This window comes from Oncorhynchus gorbuscha, linkage group LG01 (genome assembly GCF_021184085.1).
Source record: "Oncorhynchus gorbuscha isolate QuinsamMale2020 ecotype Even-year linkage group LG01, OgorEven_v1.0, whole genome shotgun sequence".
NCBI classification, from domain to species: domain Eukaryota; kingdom Metazoa; phylum Chordata; class Actinopteri; order Salmoniformes; family Salmonidae; genus Oncorhynchus; species Oncorhynchus gorbuscha.
Genome location: NC_060173.1, coordinates 51,886,318 through 51,909,994, shown reverse-complemented (window position 1 = coordinate 51,909,994; position 23,677 = coordinate 51,886,318). Strand labels below are relative to the sequence as shown.

Genomic DNA, 23,677 nt, shown 5'->3' with positions numbered 1-23,677 from the left:
AGTAGAAACAGCGTACAGTGCATTCGGGAAGTAGTCAGACCTCTGACTTCCACATTTTGTTACGTTACTGCCTTTTTCTAAATTGGATTCAATAGTCCCCCCCCCTCATCAATCTACATACAATACCCAATAATGACAAAGTAAAAACAGGTTTGTAAAATAAAAATATCTTATTTACTTAAGGCGGCAGGTAGCCTAGTGGTTAGAGCATTCCCCAAGCATTCCCCAAGCGGACAAGGTAAAAATCTGTCGTTCTGCCCCTGACAAAGGCAGTTATCACACAGTTCCTAGGCCGTCATTGTAAATAAGAATTTGTTATTAACTGACTTGCATATGTAATAGTATTCAGTATTTACTATGAAACTTACTATGAGCTCGGGTGCATCCATATAAGGTCCCACAGTTGACAGTGCATGTCAGAGCTAAAACCAAGTCATGAGGTTGTAGGAATTGTCTGTAGAGCCCAGAGACAGGCTTGTGTCGAGTCACAGATCTGGGGAAATGTACCAAAACATTTCTGCAGCATTGAAGTTCTTCAAGAACACAGTGGCCTCCATTCTTAAATGGAAGAAGTTTGGAACCACCAAGACTTTTCTTAGAGCTGGCCACCTGGACAAACTGAGCAATCGGGGAAGAAGGTCCTTGGTCATCTCTGCAGCACTCCACCAATCAGGCCTTTATGGTCGAGTGGCCAGACGGAAGCCAATCCTAAGTAAAAGGCACATGACAGCCCGCTTGGACTTTGCAAAAAGGCACCTAAAGGATTCTGACCATGAGAAACGAGACTCTCTGGTCTGATGAAACCAAGATTGTACTTATTTGACCTGAATGCAATGTGTTACTTCTGTAGGAAACATTGCACCATTCCTGGTGAAGAATGATGGTGGCAGCATCATGCTGTGGGTATGGTTTTCAGGGACTGGGAGACTGGTCAAGAACGAAGCATAGATGAATGGAGCATGAATGAAAACCTGCTGCAGAGCCCTCAGGACCTCAGACTGGGGCGAAGTTTCTCCTTCCAACAGGACAACGACCCTAAACACACAGCCAAGACAATGCAGGAGTGTCTTCGGCACAAGTCTCTGAATGTCCTTGAGTGGCCCAGCCAGAGCCCGGACTGTGCAACCTGACAGAGCTTGAGAGAATCTGCAGGGAAGAATGGGAGAAACTCCCCAAGTACAGGTGTGCCAAGCTTGTAGCTTCATACCCAAGAAAACTCCAGGCTGTGAAGTACTGAGTAAAGGGTGATATTTCAGTTGTTGTTTTTTTAATAAGGCTGTAATGTAACAAAATGTGGGAAAAGTCAAGGAGGTCTGAATACTTTCCGAATGCACTGTATGTGGAGAGTGTGAAGTTGTGAGTGAGCATGTGGACGTGTTTAAAACACTTTTCAGCTTTGCTTTTCCTTTGGGTGTTTTTTAGCCGGTCAGTTTTTTTTATTTGATTTTTATCCTCTTATGTGAGTTGTGTAGTAAATATTTCAGCTTTATTTTTTTGTTTTTTTGTTTGTATTTTCCTGTAACGCACCTTGTTGCATTCCATGTCTTAAATATGCTGTATGAATAACGCTTGATATGATTTATACTAACGGGACATTTTGTTAGTCCCCACATGGTCAAATGCTATTTTTAGGAGGTTTAGGGATAAGGTAGAATAAGGGTTAGTTTTAGGGGTTACGGTTAGGTTTTGGGGTTAGGGGAGGACCCAATAAGGTTACTTAAACAAGTGTGTGAGTGGAGTCCAGTCAGTGTAAGGTTGAGGAAAGTAGAATAGGCTCATGTCAATGGAAGTCTACAGTATTAGCAAACCACTAAAAACCTGGGCCAGCGAAGAAGGTACCATTTTCTAGGACTGTATATACAGGCAGCAGACCGGCACAAGCCTTGGACCATGAAGTGGTGTACTGTACCATTTTAAGACAGACCCAAGACAGAGGAGCTGTTAAGCAGACCGGACCTGACTCAGAACAGTAGGGTGACTAGACTAAAGCGAACCAGAACAGAAGAATGACGTGAATGGTGTGACTCACATGGGCCATACTCATCCCCTCAGGCTCCAGTACACCCCCCCCCCCCATTAAAAGCGGCTCAGAGGATGAAATGGAGAAAACAAAGACAGGACTGTCTAACTGTACAGCCTGGTGTTTGTCCTGCAGTGTGTGTCTGTCCTGCAGTGTGTGTGATCATCTCCGCCTCATTGGACTATCTCGGCGTGTTTGTTTTCAATGAAAGGATCTTGTCTCAAAACACGAACACAGCTAATGCCTCTCACTCTTTTCCTGCCAACTGGAGACCTGGCTAGCTGGGATGTACAAGTTTTCTCGGAGAGCGATAGATTGCCATCTCAGCCGTGTCAGAGCTACAAACACACTGATTTGTAGATATGTATCAGTTTCGTGATATTTTATGTCAAAACAAGAATGTGTTAGTCTCTGTAAGAGTTCTCCGTAAAAATGGATCGTTTTGATTAGGCAATGCAATGGAAAACGTTTTAAAACCCTTTGCGATGAAAAAAAGAGCATTTTTTTATTGGAAAAGTCCAAGTCGTCCCTCTGTAGTTAAGTCCATTTTCTTCCTTTTGGTGCCTAATGAACACAACCCTGATGCCTTTGCTTGTGGAGTGAAGTTTTTATAGGAACCGCTAAGCTGAGCAAAGTAGCTCATAAAATAACGCTAAATCTCCCGTCGTCATTGTCTCTCTCTGTTTGTTCTGGCCCCCGAAAATTACAAAACATAAAGAAGGCACACTGATCATTAACGTTGTACTTCTCATGTCAGCAATTACAAATAGACGCAGTCATGACATCCCATTAACATAAAACATCTGTAAAGATATGACTTTCTGAAAACAAAACTAACATTACATTTTTCCCCATGAAGTGTGTGTTTGTAGGCACTGTGTGTCGACTGTCGATCAGTGGGTGTTAAAATGTGTGTGTGTTTTGAATGTTTTTTAATATATATTTTTATATAAGGGTAGTTCCACGAAATGAGTCCCTTTTAGGGTAGTGTAGCTTGTTGAACAAAAATGACCTGTGTTATTTCACAAAATGTTTACATTCTGTCATGACGAGCACATGTTCAACTTAGGGGAAAACATGTTTGTTTTTTTTACTATCGCAAGAGGTTAAATAAATCAAAGTGTCTATAGTAAGTGCCAAGTAAAGTAAGTGATCATCACAATATTGACGATTTCATCTTAAATCAGCCATGAATGTCTTTGTGACAGTGGGAATGTAAGCTTTTTGTGTGCAACAGGGAGGGCAATTAAATGCCAGCTTCACCAAAACATGTACATTGTTAAAAGATTTCTAGCCTGTCTATTTATTTTGACGCGTTATGCTCCACCCATTCAGTTTTTCACCACGAAACACCAGAAGTTTGGGAAAGAGAGTAAAACACATGAAGTGTGTGTAGATCATGTTTAGATGGCTGTATTTTGCATAAACCTCAGCGTACGAGTCACTGAAGTAGAGAATGGGTCAAGAAGTGCAGTTACTTTGACAGTGGTAGCTATGCTGTGCAGTATGCCCCGAAAAGCTGTGCTCTGTTGGTGAAAAAGATGATAACTTCTTTAATAAGTGCACTAGAAAGCACACATTTTTTTTATGCGTTTTTGTTTTCAAATGTCTGCAACAAGTAACAACACACATGGAACAACACACGAAAGTTACTCTGCATACCAGGCATTTTTGTAACCCTTCCCTATTCCCTCAGAGCAGAATCAAAGTCTTCCTCTGTGTGCATTGTGATGTCATTGAATTCCAACGCCTGTGTGTGCTTTTCTGCTGAGTCACAGCAGACCAGGGAGAAGAGGCGGGATTTTAACTTGTAATTTCCTGTTGCACAGGAAACGCATTCTTAGCCCCAACTAGTTAGTCAAATTATGGGGCGTTCCTCCTGCCAGTTCCCGGCAGCTTTTTCACGGCATCCAGGAATCTCTGAACTCTATTCCTAGGGGGTCCTTTTAGTGTGTGTAGCTTTTCCCCACTAGGAAAAATTCACTTGATATGATTCATTGCTTTCATATATCAAAATGTGTCTTATTTTAGCTGCCTGCATACACCTCACTTACTTAGCACAATGCACAGGACTAAATTAATCGAGCCTCCGTCAGTTTGTATAATGTGTAAATGTACACTCACCGGACAGTTTTTATTAGGTGCACCCTTCTAATACCGGGTCGGACCCCTCCTTTGCCTCCAGAACAGCCTCAATTATTCGGGGAATGGATTCTTCAAGTCAAACGTTCCACAGAGATGTTGGTCCATGCTGATGCGATGGGATGGCGGTACACCACTGCCACCAGCCTAAACCGTTGACAGCAGGCAGGATGGGTCTATGGACTCATGATGCTTATGCCAAATCCTGACTCTGCCAACAGCAGGAACCAGGATTCATTGAACCAGTCAATGTTTTTCATGTTTTTCACTCCTCAAGTGTTGGTGATCGCGTGCCCACTTGTTTTTAACTGATATTAGTGAAACCCGGTGTGGTCATCTGCTGCAATAACCCATCCGTGACAAGGATCGACGAGTTGTGCCTTCCGAGATGCCGATCTGCACTCCACTGTTGTCCTGCACTGTTAGTTGTCTGTTTGTTGCCCGCCTATTAGCTTGCACGATTCTTGCCGCTTTCCTTCGATCTCTCTCACTAACGAGCTGTTTTCGCCCCCATGACTGCCGCTGACTGGATGTTTTTTTTGTTTGTCGCACCATTCTCTGTCCACCCTAGACACTGTCGTGAGTGAAAAGCCCTGTAGGCCGGACATTTCTGAGATACTGGAACCGGCGCAACAGGCACCGGCGATCAGACCCCACTCAGTCACTTGTTTTGCCCATTCTAACGTTCAATCGAACAGTAACTGAATGCCTCGATGCCTGTCTGCTTTATACAGCAAGCCACGGCCTCGCGACTCACTGTGTGTAGGAGTGATCCATTTTATGTGAATGTGGGGGGGGTGTATACGTGCATAGGTCCAATTAGGTGTTAAGGTCTTACTGCAATTGTACTTTTTGTATTTAATGTGTACCTTTCCTAAACTAATGCCAATTTAATTCCAGTTCCATATTAATTTAACACCAGTAAATTGTCTCACGCACCTACTTCTTCTTCTTGTTTTGCTCACCATTTTGTCCCCTTTGCTTTGTCTCATTTTCTCGCAGCACGATAAGGGAAGTGGGAAAGCACTGGCAAAGTACACCGCCCTGGAGGAAAAGGAAGCCCAGAACCTGGAAGTTGTAGCCTTCTGTGAAGACGTAGCAATGTAAGCTGTGTGTGTGAGTTCAGTATGTGTGTGTTCTGAGCACACACTTAGTACTGTGTGAGTGTAGTCAAAGGAGTGTGCGCGCTCACAGTACTGTGTGTGTGTGTGTGCTGTAATTGCGTGTTTGTGTGACTGGGTGTGCAGCCTCACTCCAGTCCTCTGGGTGGAGTGATGATGTAGCTTGGCTCTGGAAATCGCTCTCCAGTATGGTAACATTACATCACCAACAAAGCAGTGCACCACACACACACACAGTGTAAAAGCTGCCCCATCTACCCCATCCCTAATGGGAAAGCCATCGTTATAGACCACGACGAGTCTTCACATGTAATTGAGAGTAATCTCGATGACAGTTCAGTAAGCATCAATACATTAGATCCTGAGTAAGTATTCAATTCCGTTCAGTAATGCTTTATTGGCAGAAAACGCAGTGCAGCAAATATCGCCAAAGCAGAAGAGTTTTAGAAGAACTTTAGATCCCATAAGGAAGTACGGGAGGGGGAAGTTCAGTAGGAGAACTAATCACAGGTATTTAGTCAGTCTGTTCTCTACTAGTTTCTGCATCTGCATGTGTAATAGGCCAGCGAACTTCCAGATTTGCAAACTAAGGTAATAAAAAGTAGAGAATCAATTCTAAAGGTGAATTCTGTAAAGGTGACGTACTAGATTTCAATTGGCTGATTTGTTTTGTTTTTTCAGACTGAGGTCAAAGTTCGCCCACGATGACCTCCACACCAACCCGGGGTACGTGCTGAGCGCGGTGATCCCCCAGAGGGACGGGGGAGGGGACAATGGCTGCAGCGTCAAGGTGTCCATCGAGATCTCTGAGTCCCAGGAGCCTGTCACTTTCACCTGCGACGGTGAGCACATATCACAACACCCTTATGAGGTTTGCTAAATTCTGAAACCTCGGTTGGAGAATTCCAGGATTCGGGCGCGAACACGTAGAGGCACAATCCTCCAAATGGGATTTCTGGATAACCGAGGGATTTTGGGAAAGTTTCTAAAATGTTGCAACCCTAACCCATACAGAGGTGTGCAGTGTCCTCAGCCCTGGACCCTGGGTGTGCAGGCTGGTTGCTAAGATACCTTTATAACGATACAAGTAGGTTATTACTACATGCAATGACCTCAAGGGGCTTCTTTAGAATGGAGCTCTCCCAGGTCTAATTGACCCAACTGCAACAAAAATCGGAGGCATTTCCCCTTTAAGACAGAGCTCTTCAGATGACAGATAAGACTACTGGGCCAGAGGTCCAAAAGAGGAAGCAGCATTTGGGACAGCTAGTTTTTTTCTTCTTCTTTTTTTCCCTTTTTTTTGTGGAAACACACCACATTCCCTCTCCTCACAAATAAAAGGTTGTGCCGCTGCCCTGGAGCAGCTATGTCGGCCAAATGTTCACTCATTCGCCCACTGGGCTTTTGGTTCGATCTCTGGGTTTGCGTTGTCATTGTCTGACCCCAGGTTTGTAGTGCCGCCCCTGGATCCACCCCTCCAATGCCAGTCACTGATCTCTCTTGGCCTGGTCCAATGTGACCAAGTTCTCTAATGGAGTCTGCTCTGAACTCCCTGGGTCCTGGCAGCAAATCAACACCAGCCTTTTGTGTGTGGATTCTATCTATCCTTAATTGCTTTTTTATTTTAAAACCAAACTGGTATTGTGTGTGTGTGTGTGTGTGTGTGTGTGTGTGTGTGTGTGTGTGTGTGTGTGTGTGTGTGTGGCCAGTCCCACTAACCCAGTCTCTCTGTAACCACACCAACTGGTCATGCTGCCTCTTCTTTCTCATGTACTGTACAGCCAGGCCTGATTCGCTGTACAGTACAGATTCCCCCCAGGGTTGTATGTCGGCAGACAGGAACAATGGCCTTCAGTTCTCTCCCTTTTAGGAGTGGGGGGAAGTGTACGGAGGGAACAAGAGCAGGCTGAAAATATATTTTCGTTCCCTCTTTCTCTTTCTTGTGTAGTAATCTGTCGCGTTTCTCTCTCTGTCTTCAGACAGGCCCCTCTGTTCCACTTCCACCGGCATTCCACCAGCTTCCTAAATTTGGCGTGTGGAAAAATCTCCCGGGGTGAACAAAAACGCATTCCCAGATGACTCTTTCCCCAACTGCTACTGTTAAAGCTTCTCTGCTCCCCTTTGACACTCTTACTGTATTTAACAGCCAGACCGAGCTGAGCTAGCTTCTGTTGCCGGGGAGGGGGAAAAACGATTACTTCTTTCTTAGGCTAGAATCTTAGCCTCCAAGATTTAGGTTAGAGATTCCTTGCATACCTTGGCGTGGGGAGAGAGGAAACCCAGGGAACTGGCCGAGGTGAATGTCTGGTGGCTTTGAGTGTGTTGGATGTCACCTTAGTCAAAGCCCTCGTTTTTAGCTCTGTCTGCTGCAGTTCTCTGATCTGAAAGGCCCTGCTCTCTTTGTCTTGTGTTCTCTCTCTTGCCATCATACTGTCTCTCTCTCACTGTCTTGCTTTCCCTTATGTTCTCTCTCTTGCTATGTTGCTCTCTTTTTTTCTCTTTAACTGCCTTTTTAAATGTGATGAAGAAGTAGACTGTATTGATGATGAGAAATGCAGTTGTTCCTGACCCCGTTGGTGCTGATGTAATACATCTGGGTTCTGCTTTGCCCTGGCAGGATCGCCCTGGACCTGGCCCCTTCCTGGCGGCTGATTGGATGTGAGCCCTCAATTGACATCACTAATTGGCTGGGTATTCAAGTGCTAGCTAATGAGTTGCTAGCATCCTGCTCTGTTTTGAGACTAGTATTGTAATCGTAGACACCAGTCCTGCCCTAAATATTGTCAGACTCCAACCACCCTAAATCAAATCAAATTTTATTTGTCACATACACATGGTTAGCAGATGTTAAATGCGAGTGTAGCGAAATGCTTGTGCTTCTAGTTCCGACAATGCAGTGATAACCAACAAGTAATCTAACTAACAATTCCAAAACTACTGTCTTATACACAGTGTAAGGGGATAAGGAACATGTACATAAGGATATATGAATGAGTGATGGTACAGAGCAGCATACAGTAGATGGTATCGAGTACAGTATATACATATGAGATGAGTGTGTAGACAAAGTAAACAAAGTGGCATAGTTAAAGTGGCTAGTGATGCATGTGTTACATAAGGATGCAGTCGATGATGTAGAGTACAGTATATACATATGCATATGAGATGAATAATGTAGGGTAAGTAACATTATATAAGGTAGCATTGTTTAAAGTGGCTAGTGATATATTTACATCATTTCCCATCAATTCCCATTATTAAAATGGCTGGAGTTGGGTCAGTGTCAATGACAGTGTGTTGGCAGCAGCCACTCAATGTTAGTGGTGGCTGTTTAACAGTCTGATGGCCTTGAGATAGAAGCTGTTTTTCAGTCTCTCGGTCCCAGCTTTGATGCACCTGTACTGACCTCGCCTTCTGGATGATAGCGGGGTGAACAGGCAGTGGTTCGGGTGGTTGATGTCCTTGATGATCTTTATGGCCTTCCTGTAACAACGGGTGGTGTAGGTGTCCTGGAGGGCAGGTAGTTTGCCCCCGGTGATGCGTTGTGCAGTCCTCACTACCCTCTGGAGAGCCTTACGGTTGAGGGCGGAGCAGTTGCCGTACCAGGCGGTGATACAGCCCGCCAGGATGCTCTCGATTGTGCATCTGTAGAGGTTTGTGAGTGCTTTTGGTGACAAGCCTAATATCTTCAGCCTCCTGAGGTTGAATAGGCGCTGCTGCGCCTTCTTCACGACGCTGTCAGTGTGAGTGGACCAATTCAGTTTGTCTGTGATGTGTATGCCGAGGAACTTAAAACTAGCTACCCTCTCTGCTACTGCACGGCAAGCGGTACTGGTCCAAGAGGCTTCTAAACAACTACCCCCAAGCCTTAAGACCTAATCAAATGGCAAACCAAACTACTTGCATTCCCCCCCCCCCTTTTTACACTGCTGCTACTCACTGTTGTTATCTATGCATAACTGAATTTAATAACTCTACCCACATGTATATATTACCTCAGTTACCTCGACTAACCGGTGCCCCCGCATGTTCTCTGTACCGGTGCCCCCGCATGTTCTCTGTACCGGTGCCCCCGCATGTTCTCTGTACCTGTGCCCCCGCATGTTCTCTGTACCGGGGAACCCGCACGTTCTCTGTACCGGGGAACCCGCACGTTCTCTGTACCGGGGAACCCGCACGTTCTCTGTACCGGTGCCCCCGCACGTTCTCTGTACCGGTGCCCCCGCACGTTCTCTGTACCGGTGCCCCGTTCTCTGTACCGTTCTCTGTACGTTCTCTGGTGCCCCGCACGTTCTCTGTACCGGTGCCCCCGCACGTTCTCTGTACCGGTGCCCCCGCACGTTCTCTGTACCGGTGCCCCCGCACGTTCTCTGTACCGGTGCCCCCGCACGTCCTCTGTACCGGTGCCCCCGCACGTCCTCTGTACCGGTGCCCCCGCACGTCCTCTGCACCGGTGTCCCCGCACGTTCTCTGCACCGGTGCCCCCGCACGTTTTCTGCACCGGTGCCCCCGCACGTTCTCTGCACCGGTGCCCCCGCACGTTCTCTGCACCGGTGCCCCCGCACGTTCTCTGCACCGGTGCCCCCGCACGTTCTCTGCACCGGTGCCCCCGCACGTTCTCTGCACCGGTGCCCCCGCACGTCCTCTGTACCGGTGCCCCCGCACGTCCTCTGCACCGGTGCCCCCGCACGTCCTCTGCACCGGTGCCCCCGCACGTTCTCTGCACCGGTGCCCCCGCACGTTCTCTGCACCGGTGCCCCCGCACGTTTTCTGCACCGGTGCCCCCGCACGTTTTCTGCACCGGTGCCCCCGCACGTTTTCTGTACCGGTGCCCCCGCACGTTCTCTGTACCGGCGCCTCTGTATATAGTCTCGCTATTGTTATTTTCCTGCTGCTCTTTAATTATTATTTTTTAAATATTTTTTAGGTATTCTTCTTAAAACTGCGTTGTTGGTTAGGGGCTTGTAAGTAAGCATTTCACTGTAAGATCTACACCGGCTGTATTCAGCGCATGTGACATAACATTTGGTTTGATTCGATTCTCCCGCTTTAGACCAGACCCAGCCCCCAAGCACCTACGTTGGTGTGCGCGTGTGACCATGCAAGTCGCAAACATTCCAGCACCATGTGTGAGTTCATAGCGACACGCAAGAGGGCTTTTTTTCAACACACACTCTCCGGAATGCCAGCCTGGTCCCAGATCTGTTTCCGCTGTCTTGCATCCTCCAATGACCATAAGAGGCAAGGCAGCACAAACAGATTTGGCAACATGCTCCCAAAATGCCCTCTCTTTGGTTGTTGACCAGTTCGCCTCACAGGGATCCTTAGAAAGCCACCTCACAGCACCCAGCCACTACCAAGATGTGACCAATCATAACGCTCTCTAAATTCACCAATGGGCCTTCTAGTATTGAATCCTTAATATTAAGTCCAGTCCATTCCTCTGTAGGGTGTGGGGTTGTTATTGCTGGAGAGCCCGGGGTGGTCTGTGTGTGTGTGCTGGCATCAAACGGGGAGGAAAGAACCCCCCCCCCCCCCCCCCACCTTTAGAAGTGGCAGAACAATCTGTTTTGTGTCAGGTTACACATGCACTGCACACACACAGTCACATACACACGTTTCATTCCCTGCCAAATATTTCCCAGGAAACATGCCCATGTACACGAACATGAGGCTTTTCCAATAACACAGTATCGTAATGCAGCCTGAGATCATTCACTGAACCGTTTTAATTCGATTTACGATCGGGGAGATCAAATTAGCCTGGTCTCAGATCTGTTTGTGCAGTCTTGCCAACTCATATACGCTCATTGTCAAAAATCTGGAAACACTTATCTCCCTCACTAGCTCTAAGCACCAACTGTCAGAGCAACTCACAGATTACTGCACCTGTACATAGCCCACCTATAATTTAGCCCAAACAACTACCTCTTTCCCTACTGTATTTAATTAATTAATTTATTTTGCTCCTTTGCACCCCATTATTTTTATTTCTACTTTGCACATTATTCCACTGCAAATCTACCATTCCAGTGTTTTACTTGCTATATTGTATTTACTTTGCCACCATGGCCTTTTTTTGCCTTTACCTCCCTTCTCACCTCATTTGCTCACATTGTATATAGACTTGTTTATACTGTATCATTGATTGTATGTTTGTTTTACTCCATGTGTAACGCTGTGTCGTTGTATGTGTCAAACTGCTTTGCTTTATCTTGGCCAGGTCGCAATTGTAAATGAGAACTTGTTCTCAACTTGCCTACCTGGTTAAATAAAGGTGAAATGTAAAAATCAAATAAAATAAAAATTGTCACGCCAGTGACAAGCAGTGGGCGAGATCCACAGATCTCGGACCAGGTTAGGTATGAATATAGTTTGACTTGAACCACCCACACTGTAATCCCATCTGAGAGGACCTTCGTGATATTGTTTTATGAAACCGCTATCTGGCCAATTGTTGACAACTTTTTTTTAACCAGTTTCGTCGAGCCTCTTGGACTTGAATTCATCACTTTATTGGGTGGATCAGAAGCTCTTGATTCCTCGTTTAGTGAGCATCTTGCTGCTTCTCCTTCTCCTACCTGTGGCCTAGAGGTGGACAAACGGCACCTTGTTTTATTAGCGTGGTGGCGTCCTTGTGTTCACCTGTCCAGTCATGTCTAATCAGTGATTCCTTCAAGGAAGGAAGAATGCACTTTTAAGGAAATTGAGCGGGGGACTTTGTATGCCATTGTGCTTGCTTTAACTCTCACTCACTCACCCCCCCCTTCCTCCTCCTCCTCCCTTAGTGAGTTCTCCTGTAGAGCTCCTCATCATGCAAGCCCTGTGTTGGGTCCACGATGACCTCAACCAGGTGGACATCGGCAGCTACGTCCTCAAGGTCTGCGGCCAAGAGGAGGTGCTGCAAAAGTGAGTCGCGCACATATGTGCAAAGTCTCACACACACACACACACACACACACACACACACACACACACACACACACACACACACACACACACACACACACACACACACACACACACACACACACACACACACACACACACACACACACACACGCACACACAAATGTAAAACCCTGGCCTCCACATTTCCCACATTCCTATAAGCACACACACAACCACACACAACCCCACGCTGACACCTGCGTTTCCCACAAGTGTCCTCTTGCCCTCGCAGAGAGAGGAGGAGATAAAACAATATCAACAAGCTTACAGCCAACATTCCTCAAGCAGGGAGCCATTTGTCTTTAATTGTGTTAGGAAAATGTTTCCTTTTGGCCGTTTTGCCAGTTCTGTTGCAAAAGTAACAGTCAGGAGGGCAGGGGCTGCTATTACTAATTAAAAACAGAGGGATTGTGCAAAATGAGGTTTTCTTTTAAAGACTTCGTTGGCATAAATCCTCTTAGGTAAAAGTGTGTGTGTGTGTGTGTGTGTGTGTGTTTGTGTGTGTGTTGGTGATGCGCCGGGTTGACTCATAACCTGCAGTTATATCCGCGGGCCCGGCAGGTTTAGGGTCGTGAAATATTGTGCTGCTGAAGGGGTGCGTGGGTGACGGGTGGGTTGAATAAAGCGAACTCTGCATTATACATGTGTCATTCATGTGCAATTCATACCTAGGCTACATTGAGGTTTTTATTCCATTATTTATCTCCAGCTTTAGGCCCTGAAGTTTAAGCTTACGCACTAACTACGTGCGCCAAATACACGGCAATTGCCAAGTGCTTTTGGGAACTTGGGCAGAAAATGTTGACTTCGATCCACTGAGGGAAAAAAAGGACAATGTTGTAGTTGAATTGAATTTTTTTTAAATTGAAAAATAAAACATTTAAAAAATGGGAAAATAGTGAGGTTGAAAATAGAGAAGGGAGGGCCAGAACAGTAGCTTAATGTTTGGGAAATATGTTGTGTGTGATTTGTGAGGCGCTATACAAATTCGACAGTCACAAGACGGGGACTTCAGGTTTGGTACGTCAAGGGACATGTACTGTTCAGATGGGTTAAATGGAATAGTAACTGAAGTCTGGATGCTGACTGTAGGCTATAACCTTTCACATAGCCTAATATATTATCTCCGGCAGCATTAAGCACGTTGTTTTAGTAAAATGATACACCAAATGTACATTTTCACTCGGGAACAGGAGTGGAGAAATACGATTGATTTATTTCAGCGTCTTGAGAGAATTAATGTGTGGTTAGGGACCGTCTGCAAAGTTGCCATCTTTATCAGCGTCATAAAAGCTGATTTGGTATTACGACCACATAAAATATGCATCCAAGCCAAACTGAAATCTTATCAGAAACATGTTGGGTCATTTTCACAGCTTTTAATTTCCTTAAAACGGTCCAACTGATGTTTGGATGGAAAATCATTCTCATTTTTTTTTTGTTATTGCATTTTCTCCACGGTCCTTCAACGTTTTTGCTGCAGGAGAGAAGAAGAGATGAATGAGAAATGTACCAATGTCAACTAGATTGAAGCATGCGTTCTATAGATGTATGACATATTTTCTGGTGAGCAAGGGTTTATTTAGTGTTCTAGGGCAACAAGTAATGACAGAAGAGAAGCTGCATGTATCTAATTATAGACAAGTTGACTAACAAATAGTCTACCAAAGTGTTGAAAATTATAAGCTGAAAAATAGGCATATCTAAATTGAGCTTGAAAAAAATCCTACGTCCCTGACAAAAAAAATAGTTTGGGTGCGAGCCTCAGGTTTTCACTTTATCACATATAGTCAGGCGGTTATGGATGGGTTATTAACAATATCGGGCGGCTCCGGGTGAACAAATAGCTGACCCACGTAGCGTGTGTGTCTTTCTGTGTGTGTTGCTTGCCTGCACTAAATTTTTAGAGACTTGGGTCAGTTTCGCTTTGTGTCGAGCTACAAATTCCCCACTGTGTTTATCTCTACTCTCCCGGCCTTGTCTGGTCTTGGCAAGCCCTCAGAAGGTCCTGGAATGTTTCCATTGCTCCCAGCCCCCGCTAAGCATAGCATCTCTCTCGGGTCAGGTCCCCCTCTGGCCCTTTAGATTCATTGGAACTCTTTAACTTTAAGTGGGTTTTAAGTGTTTAGTTCTAAGTTAAACTTGGGTTTAATGTCCTTGTGTCCACCAACGGCCTTAACCAATAAATCTGAATTACTATGGCCTAGTTCCATTTGGCCTACTTCCTCAGCATTGAACACCATTGATTTGAAAGGTTAGATTAGGTGGAAACCAGGTGACGGACGTTCCATCATAACCTATTGGAAGGCTAGTTGGAGCCACTACCATATTGCTGACTCGTCCTTTTTCCCATAATTTGAGATCTATGAACACCAAAAGGATAGGTGGTAAGGGCTTGGGGCTAAGTGCCGAAACGGAACTGGACTCATTCCTCACAATGTTCCGAGCATAATGCTATAACTGCTGGGTGTTGTTCATTTGGGCACGCAACGGGAAGCCTTTGTAAAATTATTGAAATAAAAACAAACTTGTGCATTTCTTATTGGACCAAATCCAGGTTGTCCCTTTGTTTCCTTCTGTTTGGTACCTAATGAGCAAGACCCTGATATCATATTTGACCTTAGACCCCCTGTGGCCCTGTGTCCTCTCCATAGTAAACACAGCCTGGGCAGCCATGAGTACGTACAGAACTGCAGGAAGTGGGAGGCAGAGATCAAGCTCCAGCTGCTCTCCCAGAGCACCATGAGAAGGGATCTGGCACGAACGGTAAACCAACCAACCAACCTACCAATCAGTGATGTAGCACTTTGATGTGTGTTTTAAAGCTCAAAAGAAGCATAAGACCAGCTAAAGGTCAACTGCCTGGAGGAAATTTAATGAAATAGACAGACAGATGTCCAAGAAAAGAGAACTTGCAGGGAGACGGGCAGACTTGCAGGGAGACGGGCAGACTTTCAGGGAGACGGGCAGACTTGCAGGGAGACGGGCAGACTTGCAGGGAGACGGGCAGACTTGCAGGGAGACGGGCAGACTTGCAGGGAGACGGGCAGACTTGCAGGGAGACGGGCAGACTTGCAGGGAGACGGGCAGACTTGCAGGGAGACGGGCAGACTTGCAGGGAGACGGGCAGACTTGCAGGGAGACGGGCAGACTTGCAGGGAGACGGGCAGACTTGAAGGGAGACGGGCAGACTTGCAGGGAGACGGGCAGACAGGCTGGCTATCATAAATACCTCGTTAAAGCAAACATTCAAGAAATACTGACCTTATTGGTAAGACCGACACACGCCATTTGAAACTTAGCAGTGTCGGGCCTGTAAGTTCAAGGTTCTTCCCATACACTTCAACAGTACCGTCAGATGCAATCATATTAAGACCTTTCATCAAAAGCTTGTCAAACTGCACTCCAGAAATGAGCCGACTTTGTAACCCTAGTGTGATTTGAGGGAGGCCGTAGTGAAATGTCATGGTTTGTTGTGCGCACGCAGGCGGAAGACGACACCTCTCAGGTGGACTTGGAGAGGCACTTGGGCCAAGTGGAGAGGCCGTTCAAGGAGAACGTCACCAGGTAGGAACATGCCTTTCTTTTTGCTCCTTATCGCATCATCTTAGCCATTGTCTGGAGCCAAACATGGCCGTCTAGAATTCCCGATAACGGCTGAGATTTCTGTGATTGGATCATTCTCTCTCTCTCTCTCTCAGACAAGGCCTGGCCGACTATCTGGAAGGCTACCACAATCAAGTCAACATCTGCCTGCAGAATGAGGTAGCTTATGAAGTTAATTCACATCTTTGAAACTGAACTGAAGACCCTAAATGTTTCTGTGATAGCGGATGTGTGTGATGGTTGTGGTGTAAAATTGCTATCAGGCGTTGAGTAGTGGTTGTTCATTGTGTGAGTATAGTTCACACATGCTTGCGACAGGCCTATAAATTCCTGGATGACATGTGCTCTATACATGGCACATCTGTTTCAAGAATCACTTGAATTGTTGAGTAACCGAACAGAGATCGTGAACACACACACACACACACACACACACACACATATGAGACAATGACTTTGTTCCATCTCAGAGCACCCAGTATAAGACGGTGGATCGGGTGGTGCAGACAGTGAAGAACCTCTGCTGTGCCCTGGACGAGGTGGAGACACAGGCCATCACAGAAGCAGTGAGAAGGGTTAAGCGTTCTGTCAACCTCCCCAGGACACGCTCGCCAGAGGTGGGTCCAATCATGTATAATCATTCTATGAATATATAAAGGTGCAGTACCAGTCAAAAGTTTGGACACACCTACTCATTCCAGGGTTTTTCTTTATTGTTGCTATTGTCGACATTGGAGAATAATAGTGACGACATCAACACTAGGAAATGACACCTGTAGTAACCAAAAAAAGTGTTACACAAATCTAAATGTATTTTATATTTGAGTTTCTTCAAATAGCCACCCTTTGCATTGATTACAGCTTTGCACACTCTTGGCATTCTCTCAACCAGCTTCATGATGTAGTCACATGGAATGCATTTCAATTAACAGGTGTGCCTTGTTAAAAGTTCATTTGTGGAATTTCTTTCCTTAGTGCGTTTGAGCCACTCAGTTGTGTGGTGACAAGGTAGGGGTGGTATACAGAAGATAGCCCTATTTGGTTAAAGACCAAGTCCATATTATGGCAAGAACAGCTCAAATAAGCAAAGAGAAACGACAGTCCACCATTACTTTAAGACATGAAGGTCAGTCAATATGTAAAATTTCAAGAACTTTGAACATTTCTTCAAGTGCAATCGCAAAAACCATCAAGCAGTATGATAAAACTGGCTCTCATGTGGACCGCCAAAGTAATGGGAGACCCAGAGTTACCTCTGCTGCAGAGGATAAGTTCATTAGAGTTACCAGCCTCAGATTGCAGCCCAAATAAATGATTCACAGAGTTCAAGTAACCGACACATCAACATCAACTGTTCAGAGGAGGCTGCATGAATCAGGCCTTCGTGGTCAAATTGCTGCAAAGAAACCACTACTAAAGGACACCAATAAGAAGAGACTTGCTTGGGCAAAGAAACACGAGCAATGGACATAAGACCGGTGGAAATCTGTCCTTTTAGTCTGATGAGTCCAAATTTGAGATTTTTGGCTCCAACCGCTGTGTCTTTGTGAGACTCAGAGTAGGTGAACGGATGATCTCCGCATGTGTGGTTCCCACCGTGAAGCATAGAGGAGGAGGTTTGATGGTGTGAGGGTGCTTTGCTGGTGACACTATCTGTAATTTATTTAGAATTCAAGGCACACTTAACCAACATGGCTACCACAGCATTCTGCAGCGATACGCCATCCCATGTGGTTTGCGCTTAGTGGGATCATTTGTTTTTCACAGGACAATGACCCAACACACCTCCAGGCTGTGTAAGGGCTATTTGACCAAGAAGGTGAATGATGGACTGCTGCATCAGATGACCTGGCCTCTACAATCACCCAACCTCTACCCAATTTAGATGGTTTGGGATGAGTTGGACCGCAGAGTGAAGGAAAAGAAGCTATATAGTGCTCAGCATATGTGGGAACTCTTTCAAGACTGTTGGAAAAGCATTCCTCATGAAGCTGGTTGAGAGAATGCCAAGAGTGTGCAAAGCTGTCAAGGCAAGGGGTGGCTACATTGAAGAATCTCAAATATAAAATACTTATTTGGTTACTACATGATTCCTTATGACATCCATTTGATATCTTTGCTATTATTCTACCATGTAGAAAATAGCAAAAATAAAGAAAAACCCTGGAATGAGTAGGTGTGTCCAAACTTTTGACTGGTACTGTATGTCTATTGGTTGGTCACTTCTACCCGTCTCTGTCTTTCTGTGTCTCACAGCAGTGATAGGGTGTAGGATAGTTTTACAGGGGCTGTAATTCTGGCAGTTATCATATGTGTACTTCTCTATCTCAGGTGGGCTCCAAATCCTCGGCAAATGGTGAGTCCTACAACAACCAGTCACATTTTTCACACACATCAAAAATTTGACTCCGCAATATGACTTTGATCAGTCCATAATCGCACACAGTGGGGCAATTCCTGCTTCCGTAAATCAACAACAAAGACAGTTCAAATCATTTGAGCTCACGTAACCCTCTGACCCATCCAGGTCACCTCAGCCCCGTGGAGGAGTGCATGGGCTTCCTAACGGACGCTGTCTACGACCTAGCCAAGCTGTACTTGCGCTCCTTCTGCCCCGTCTCCTCCTCTTCCCCCGACCCCTCCAACTCCCAGCATACCGAGGGGGAGTCAGCTACAGAGGGGCGTGGCAGCAAGGAGGCCTCGGGCACCACGGACCATCTGCAGTTCACCCTGTTCGCCATGCACGGCATCCCCGCCGTCTGGGTCAGCAGGTGTGTGTACCCCCAGTCCAATATACCATTTTAAGTTGTCTGGATTGCAGTAAGGAAGACAACTGAGACTATAGTTTCCACCTTTTTAAGAATGACTTGGCCTCAGAACTGATACTCTTGTTGTCTTGCTCCTCCGTTGTTTCTCTCAGTGTCTTATTTCCCCGTCACTGTATCCAATTCCATCAAGGCTTTAATCTATTTATGGTGTCTTTCTGTCTGGAATAGATTTGAGCCAACCTTTCCATTCAGTGAGCACAATCTTGCACGACTTGGGGAGTGGCACATTTTGTGACTGTCCTCACTCCAGGGTTGTGTTCAATATGGTTCACAACAGAAAGAGGTTTAAAATGTTTTGCAACGGAAAACAACAATGTGCGTTTCTTATTGGACGCTTATTGGACGTTTCTTATAGTACCTCCCTGTTTCAGTCACTTTTTTTCCGTTTGGCACCTAAAAAATATCCAGGCTTGATGGGAGAGGGGGAGGTCCAAAATGCCACTGTAAAACGTCGTCCAGGACCCAAGTATTTTTATGGTTGGCAGATGACTGCTTCAAAAAGAGAGGATCTGGTTAATAACAGGCTGTTTCTTTCTGCCCGTCATCCATAGGGCCTCGTCCAAGAGCTATTTTTAGGAGATATGGAAAACATTTTTGTGCACCATACCAAAGGAGGCCCGAAAATATTTATCCCGTATCACAAGGCCAGAAGTGCTCCCCTGAAAATGTTTAGTCCCGAACGAACAGCTACTCTGTGTTCCCAAATTATTTCATGGCTGGAATCGTCCCTCGTCATCATGCTTGAGTGATTTGCTTTTTTGTGGCTAGCGTCCTATGACAAACACACATGCAAACACACACACACACACCATCTGTAGGCACAGCGATGCATCATGTCACCAGCGACAGGGGAGGCACGCATACCATGCTGTGTCGAAGCACAAGACTGATGGCATTGAGCAATAAGAAATATTTTTGAATCCCAAATGGTTCACTGCCTGGTATTGTGCTCATCAAATGCAATGTCTTTCATAATGTGAAAGAAATGGAACTGTTTAAATAAGAGGAGCCAACTTGAACTAAATCTGCATTTGATAAATGGTTCTGAGAGCTCTGTTAGTGGTGTATTAAAGAATGCACTAGTGTGGCTTTATTAGGTACAGAGGACGACTGTGTTTGTTATGGACAAGTCTATTCTCTCTCTGTACATAGATGGGATTTTAACTTGTTCATTCATAATTTGTTAATTTCTTGCTCCCTTCCTTTTTGCAGCTATGAGAAGTACTACCTGATGTGTGCGCTGACTCACAACGGCAAGAACCTGTTCAAGCCCATCCAGTCCAAGAAAGTGGGCACCTACAAGAGCTTCTTCTACCACATCAAATGGGACGAAATGTATGTGACTCACTACCCTCTAGCCATAGAAATACAATGGCTAGTTATAATAGTGTTTATGTTGAATTATTACATTTACATTTACATTTAAGTCATTTAGCAGACGCTCTTATCCAGAGCGACTTACAAATTGGTGCATTCACCTTATGACATCCAGTGGAACAACCACTTTACAATAGTGCATCTAAATATTTTAAGGGGGGGGTGAGAAGGATTACTTTATCCTATCCTAGGTATTCCTTAAAGAGGTGGGGTTTCAGGTGTCTCCGGAAGGTGGTGATTGACTCCGCTGTCCTGGCGTCGTGAGGGAGTTTGTTCCACCATTGGGGAGCCAGAGCAGCGAACAGTTTTGACTGAGCTGAGCGGGAACTGTACTTCCTCAGTGGTAGGGAGGCGAGCAGGCCAGAGGTGGATGAACGCAGTGCCCTTATTTGGGTGTAGGGCCTGATCAGAGCCTGGAGGTACTGAGGTGCCGTTCCCCTCACAGCTCCGTAGGCAAGCACCATGGTCTTGTAGCGGATGCGAGCTTCAACTGGAAGCCAGTGGAGAGAGCGGAGGAGCGGGGTGACGTGAGAGAACTTGGGAAGGTTGAACACTAGACGGGCTGCGGCGTTCTGGATGAGTTGTAGGGGTTTAATGGCACAGGCAGGGAGCCCAGCCAACAGCGAGTTGCAGTAATCCAGACGGGAGATGACAAGTGCCTGGATTAGGACCTGCGCCGCTTCCTGTGTGAGGCAGGGTCGTACTCTGCGGATGTTGTAGAGCATGAACCTACAGGAACGGGCCACCGCCTTGATATTAGTTGAGAACGACAGTTTGTTGTCCAGGATCACGCCAAGGTTCTTAGCGCTCTGGGAGGAGGACACAATGGAGTTGTCAACCGTGATGGCGAGATCATGGAAAACAGTCCTTCCCCGGGAGGAAGAGCAGCTCCGTCTTGCCGGTTCAGCTTGAGGTGGTGATCCGTCATCCACACTGATATGTCTGCCAGACATGCAGAGATGCGATTCGCCACCTGGTCATCAGAAGGGGGAAAGGAGAAGATTAATTGTGTGTCGTCTGCATAGCAATGATAGGAGAGACCATGTGAGGTTATGACAGAGCCAAGTGACTTGGTGTATAGCGAGAATAGGAGAGGGCCTAGAACAGAGCCCTGGGGGACACCAGTGGTGAGAGCGCGTGGTGAGGAGACAGATTCTCGCCATGCCACCTGGTAGGAGCGACCTGTCAGGTAGGACGCAATCCAAGCGTGGGCCGCGCCGGAGATGCCCAACTCGGAGAGGGTGGAGAGGAGGATCTGATGGTTCACAGTATCGAAGGCAGCCGATAGGTCTAGAAGGATGAGAGCAGAGGAGAGAGAGTTAGCTTTAGCGGTGCGGAGCGCCTCCGTGATACAGAGAAGAGCAGTCTCAGTTGAATGACTAGTCTTGAAACCTGACTGATTTGGATCAAGAAGGTCATTCTGAGAGAGATAGCGGGAGAGCTGACCAAGGACGGCACGTTCAAGAGTTTTGGAGAGAAAAGAAAGAAGGGATACTGGTCTGTAGTTGTTGACATCGGAGGGATCGAGTGTAGGTTTTTTCAGAAGGGGTGCAACTCTCGCTCTCTTGAAGACGGAAGGGACGTAGCCAGCGGTCAGGGATAAGTTGATGAGCGAGGTGAGGTAAGGGAGAAGGTCTCCGGAAATGGTCTGGAGAAGAGAGGAGGGGATAGGGTCGAGCGGGCAGGTTGTTGGGCGGCCGGCCGTCACAAGACGCGAGATTTCATCTGGAGAGAGAGGGGAGAAAGAGGTCAGAGCACAGGGTAGGGCAGTGTGAGCAGAACCAGCGGTGTTGTTTGACTTAGCAAACGAGGATCGGATGTCGTCGATCTTCTTTTCAAAATGGTTGACGAAGTCATCTGCAGAGAGGGAGGAGGGGGGAGGGGGAGGAGGATTCAGGAGGGAGGAGAATGTGGCAAAGAGCTTCCTAGGGTTAGAGGCAGATGCTTGGAATTTAGAGTGGTAGAAAGTGGCTTTAGCAGCAGAGACAGAGGAGGAAAATGTAGAGAGGAGGGAGTGAAAGGATGCCAGGTCCGCAGGGAGGCGAGTTTTCCTCCATTTCCGCTCGGCCTTCCGGAGCCCTGTTCTGTGAGCTCGCATTGAGTCGTCAAGCCACGGAGCGGGAGGGGAGGACCGAGCCGGCCTGGAAGATAGGGGACATAGAGAGTCAAAGGATGCAGAAAGGGAGGAGAGGAGGGTTGAGGAGGCAGAATCAGGAGATAGGTTGGAGAAGGTTTGAGCAGAGGGAAGAGATGATAGGATGGAAGAGGAGAGAGTAGCGGGGGAGAGAGAGCGAAGGTTGGGACGGCGCGATACCATCCGAGTAGGGGCAGTGTGGGAAGTGTTGGATGAGAGCGAGAGGGAAAAGGATACAAGGTAGTGGTCGGAGACTTGGAGGGGAGTTGCAATGAGGTTAGTGGAAGAACAGCATCTAGTAAAGATGAGGTCGAGCGTATTGCCTGCCTTGTGAGTAGGGGGGAAGGTGAGAGGGTGAGGTCAAAAGAGGAGAGGAGTGGAAAGAAGGAGGCAGAGAGGAATGAGTCAAAGGTAGACGTGGGGAGGTTAAAGTCGCCCAGAACTGTGAGAGGTGAGCCGTCCTCAGGAAAGGAGCTTATCAAGGCATCAAGCTCATTGATGAACTCTCCGAGGGGACCTGGAGGGCGATAAATGATAAGGATGTTAAGCTTGAAAGGGCTGGTAACTGTGACAGCATGAAATTCAAAGGAGGCGATAGACAGATGGGTAAGGGGAGAAAGAGAGAATGACCACATGGGAGAGATAAGGATCCCTATGCCACCACCCCGCTGACCAGAAGCTCTCGGGGTGTGCGAGAACACGTGGGCGGACGAAGAGAGAGCAGTAGGAGTAGCAGTGTTATCTGTGGTGATCCATGTTTCTGTCAGTGCCAAGAAGTCGAGGGACTGGAGGGAGGCATAGGCTGAGATGAACTCTGCCTTGTTGGCTGCAGATCGGCAGTTCCAGAGGCTACCGGAGACCTGGAACTCCACGTGGGTCGTGCGCGCTGGGACCACCAGATTAGGGTGGCAGCGGCCACGCGGTGTGGAGCGTTTGTATGGTCTGTGCAGAGAGGAGAGAACAGGGATAGACAGACACATAGTTGACAGGCTACAGAAGAGGCTACGCTAATGCAAGGAGATTGGAATGACAAGTGGACTACACGTCTCGAATGTTCAGAAAGTTAAGCTTACGTAGCAAGAATCTTATTGACTAAAATTATTAAAAATGATACAGTACTGCTGAAGTAGGCTAGCTGGCAGTGGCTGCGTTGTTGACTTTGTAGGCTAGCTGACAGTGGCTGCGTTGTTGACACTACACTAATCAAGTCGTTCCGTTGAGTGTAGTAGTTTCTACAGTGCTGCTATTCGGGGGCTAGCTGGCTAGCTAGCAGTGTTGATTACGTTACGTTGCGTTAAAAGAACGACAATAGCTGGCTAGCTAACCTAGAAAATCGCTCTAGACTACACAATTATCTTTGATACACAGACGGCTATGTTTATTAATTAATTATGTGCCTGTACCTTTCACGTTTGCCTCTTTAGTATCAAAATGTAGACTAGGATTGAATGTTCTTCGCTTTCTGTCATGCAGGCTCCAACACAACCACGTAGCATGA

The 23,677-nt window shown here is 46.5% G+C and overlaps 1 protein-coding gene across 1 annotated transcript in view; it reads left to right on the top strand.

Annotated features, from left to right (window-relative positions):
* The window catches only part of LOC124039562 (phosphatidylinositol 4-phosphate 3-kinase C2 domain-containing subunit alpha-like), a 54,760-nt gene that overhangs the window by 14,517 nt on the left and 16,566 nt on the right, over positions 1-23,677 (top strand). Inside the window, exons 3-12 of the mRNA XM_046355665.1 lie at positions 5,165-5,265; positions 5,965-6,125; positions 12,072-12,192; positions 14,889-15,000; positions 15,722-15,801; positions 15,936-15,999; positions 16,311-16,457; positions 18,172-18,196; positions 18,368-18,611; positions 19,881-20,003. Of these exons, the coding sequence (XP_046211621.1) occupies positions 5,165-5,265; positions 5,965-6,125; positions 12,072-12,192; positions 14,889-15,000; positions 15,722-15,801; positions 15,936-15,999; positions 16,311-16,457; positions 18,172-18,196; positions 18,368-18,611; positions 19,881-20,003 (1,178 nt within the window). The remainder of the gene's footprint in view (positions 1-5,164; positions 5,266-5,964; positions 6,126-12,071; positions 12,193-14,888; positions 15,001-15,721; positions 15,802-15,935; positions 16,000-16,310; positions 16,458-18,171; positions 18,197-18,367; positions 18,612-19,880; positions 20,004-23,677) is intronic.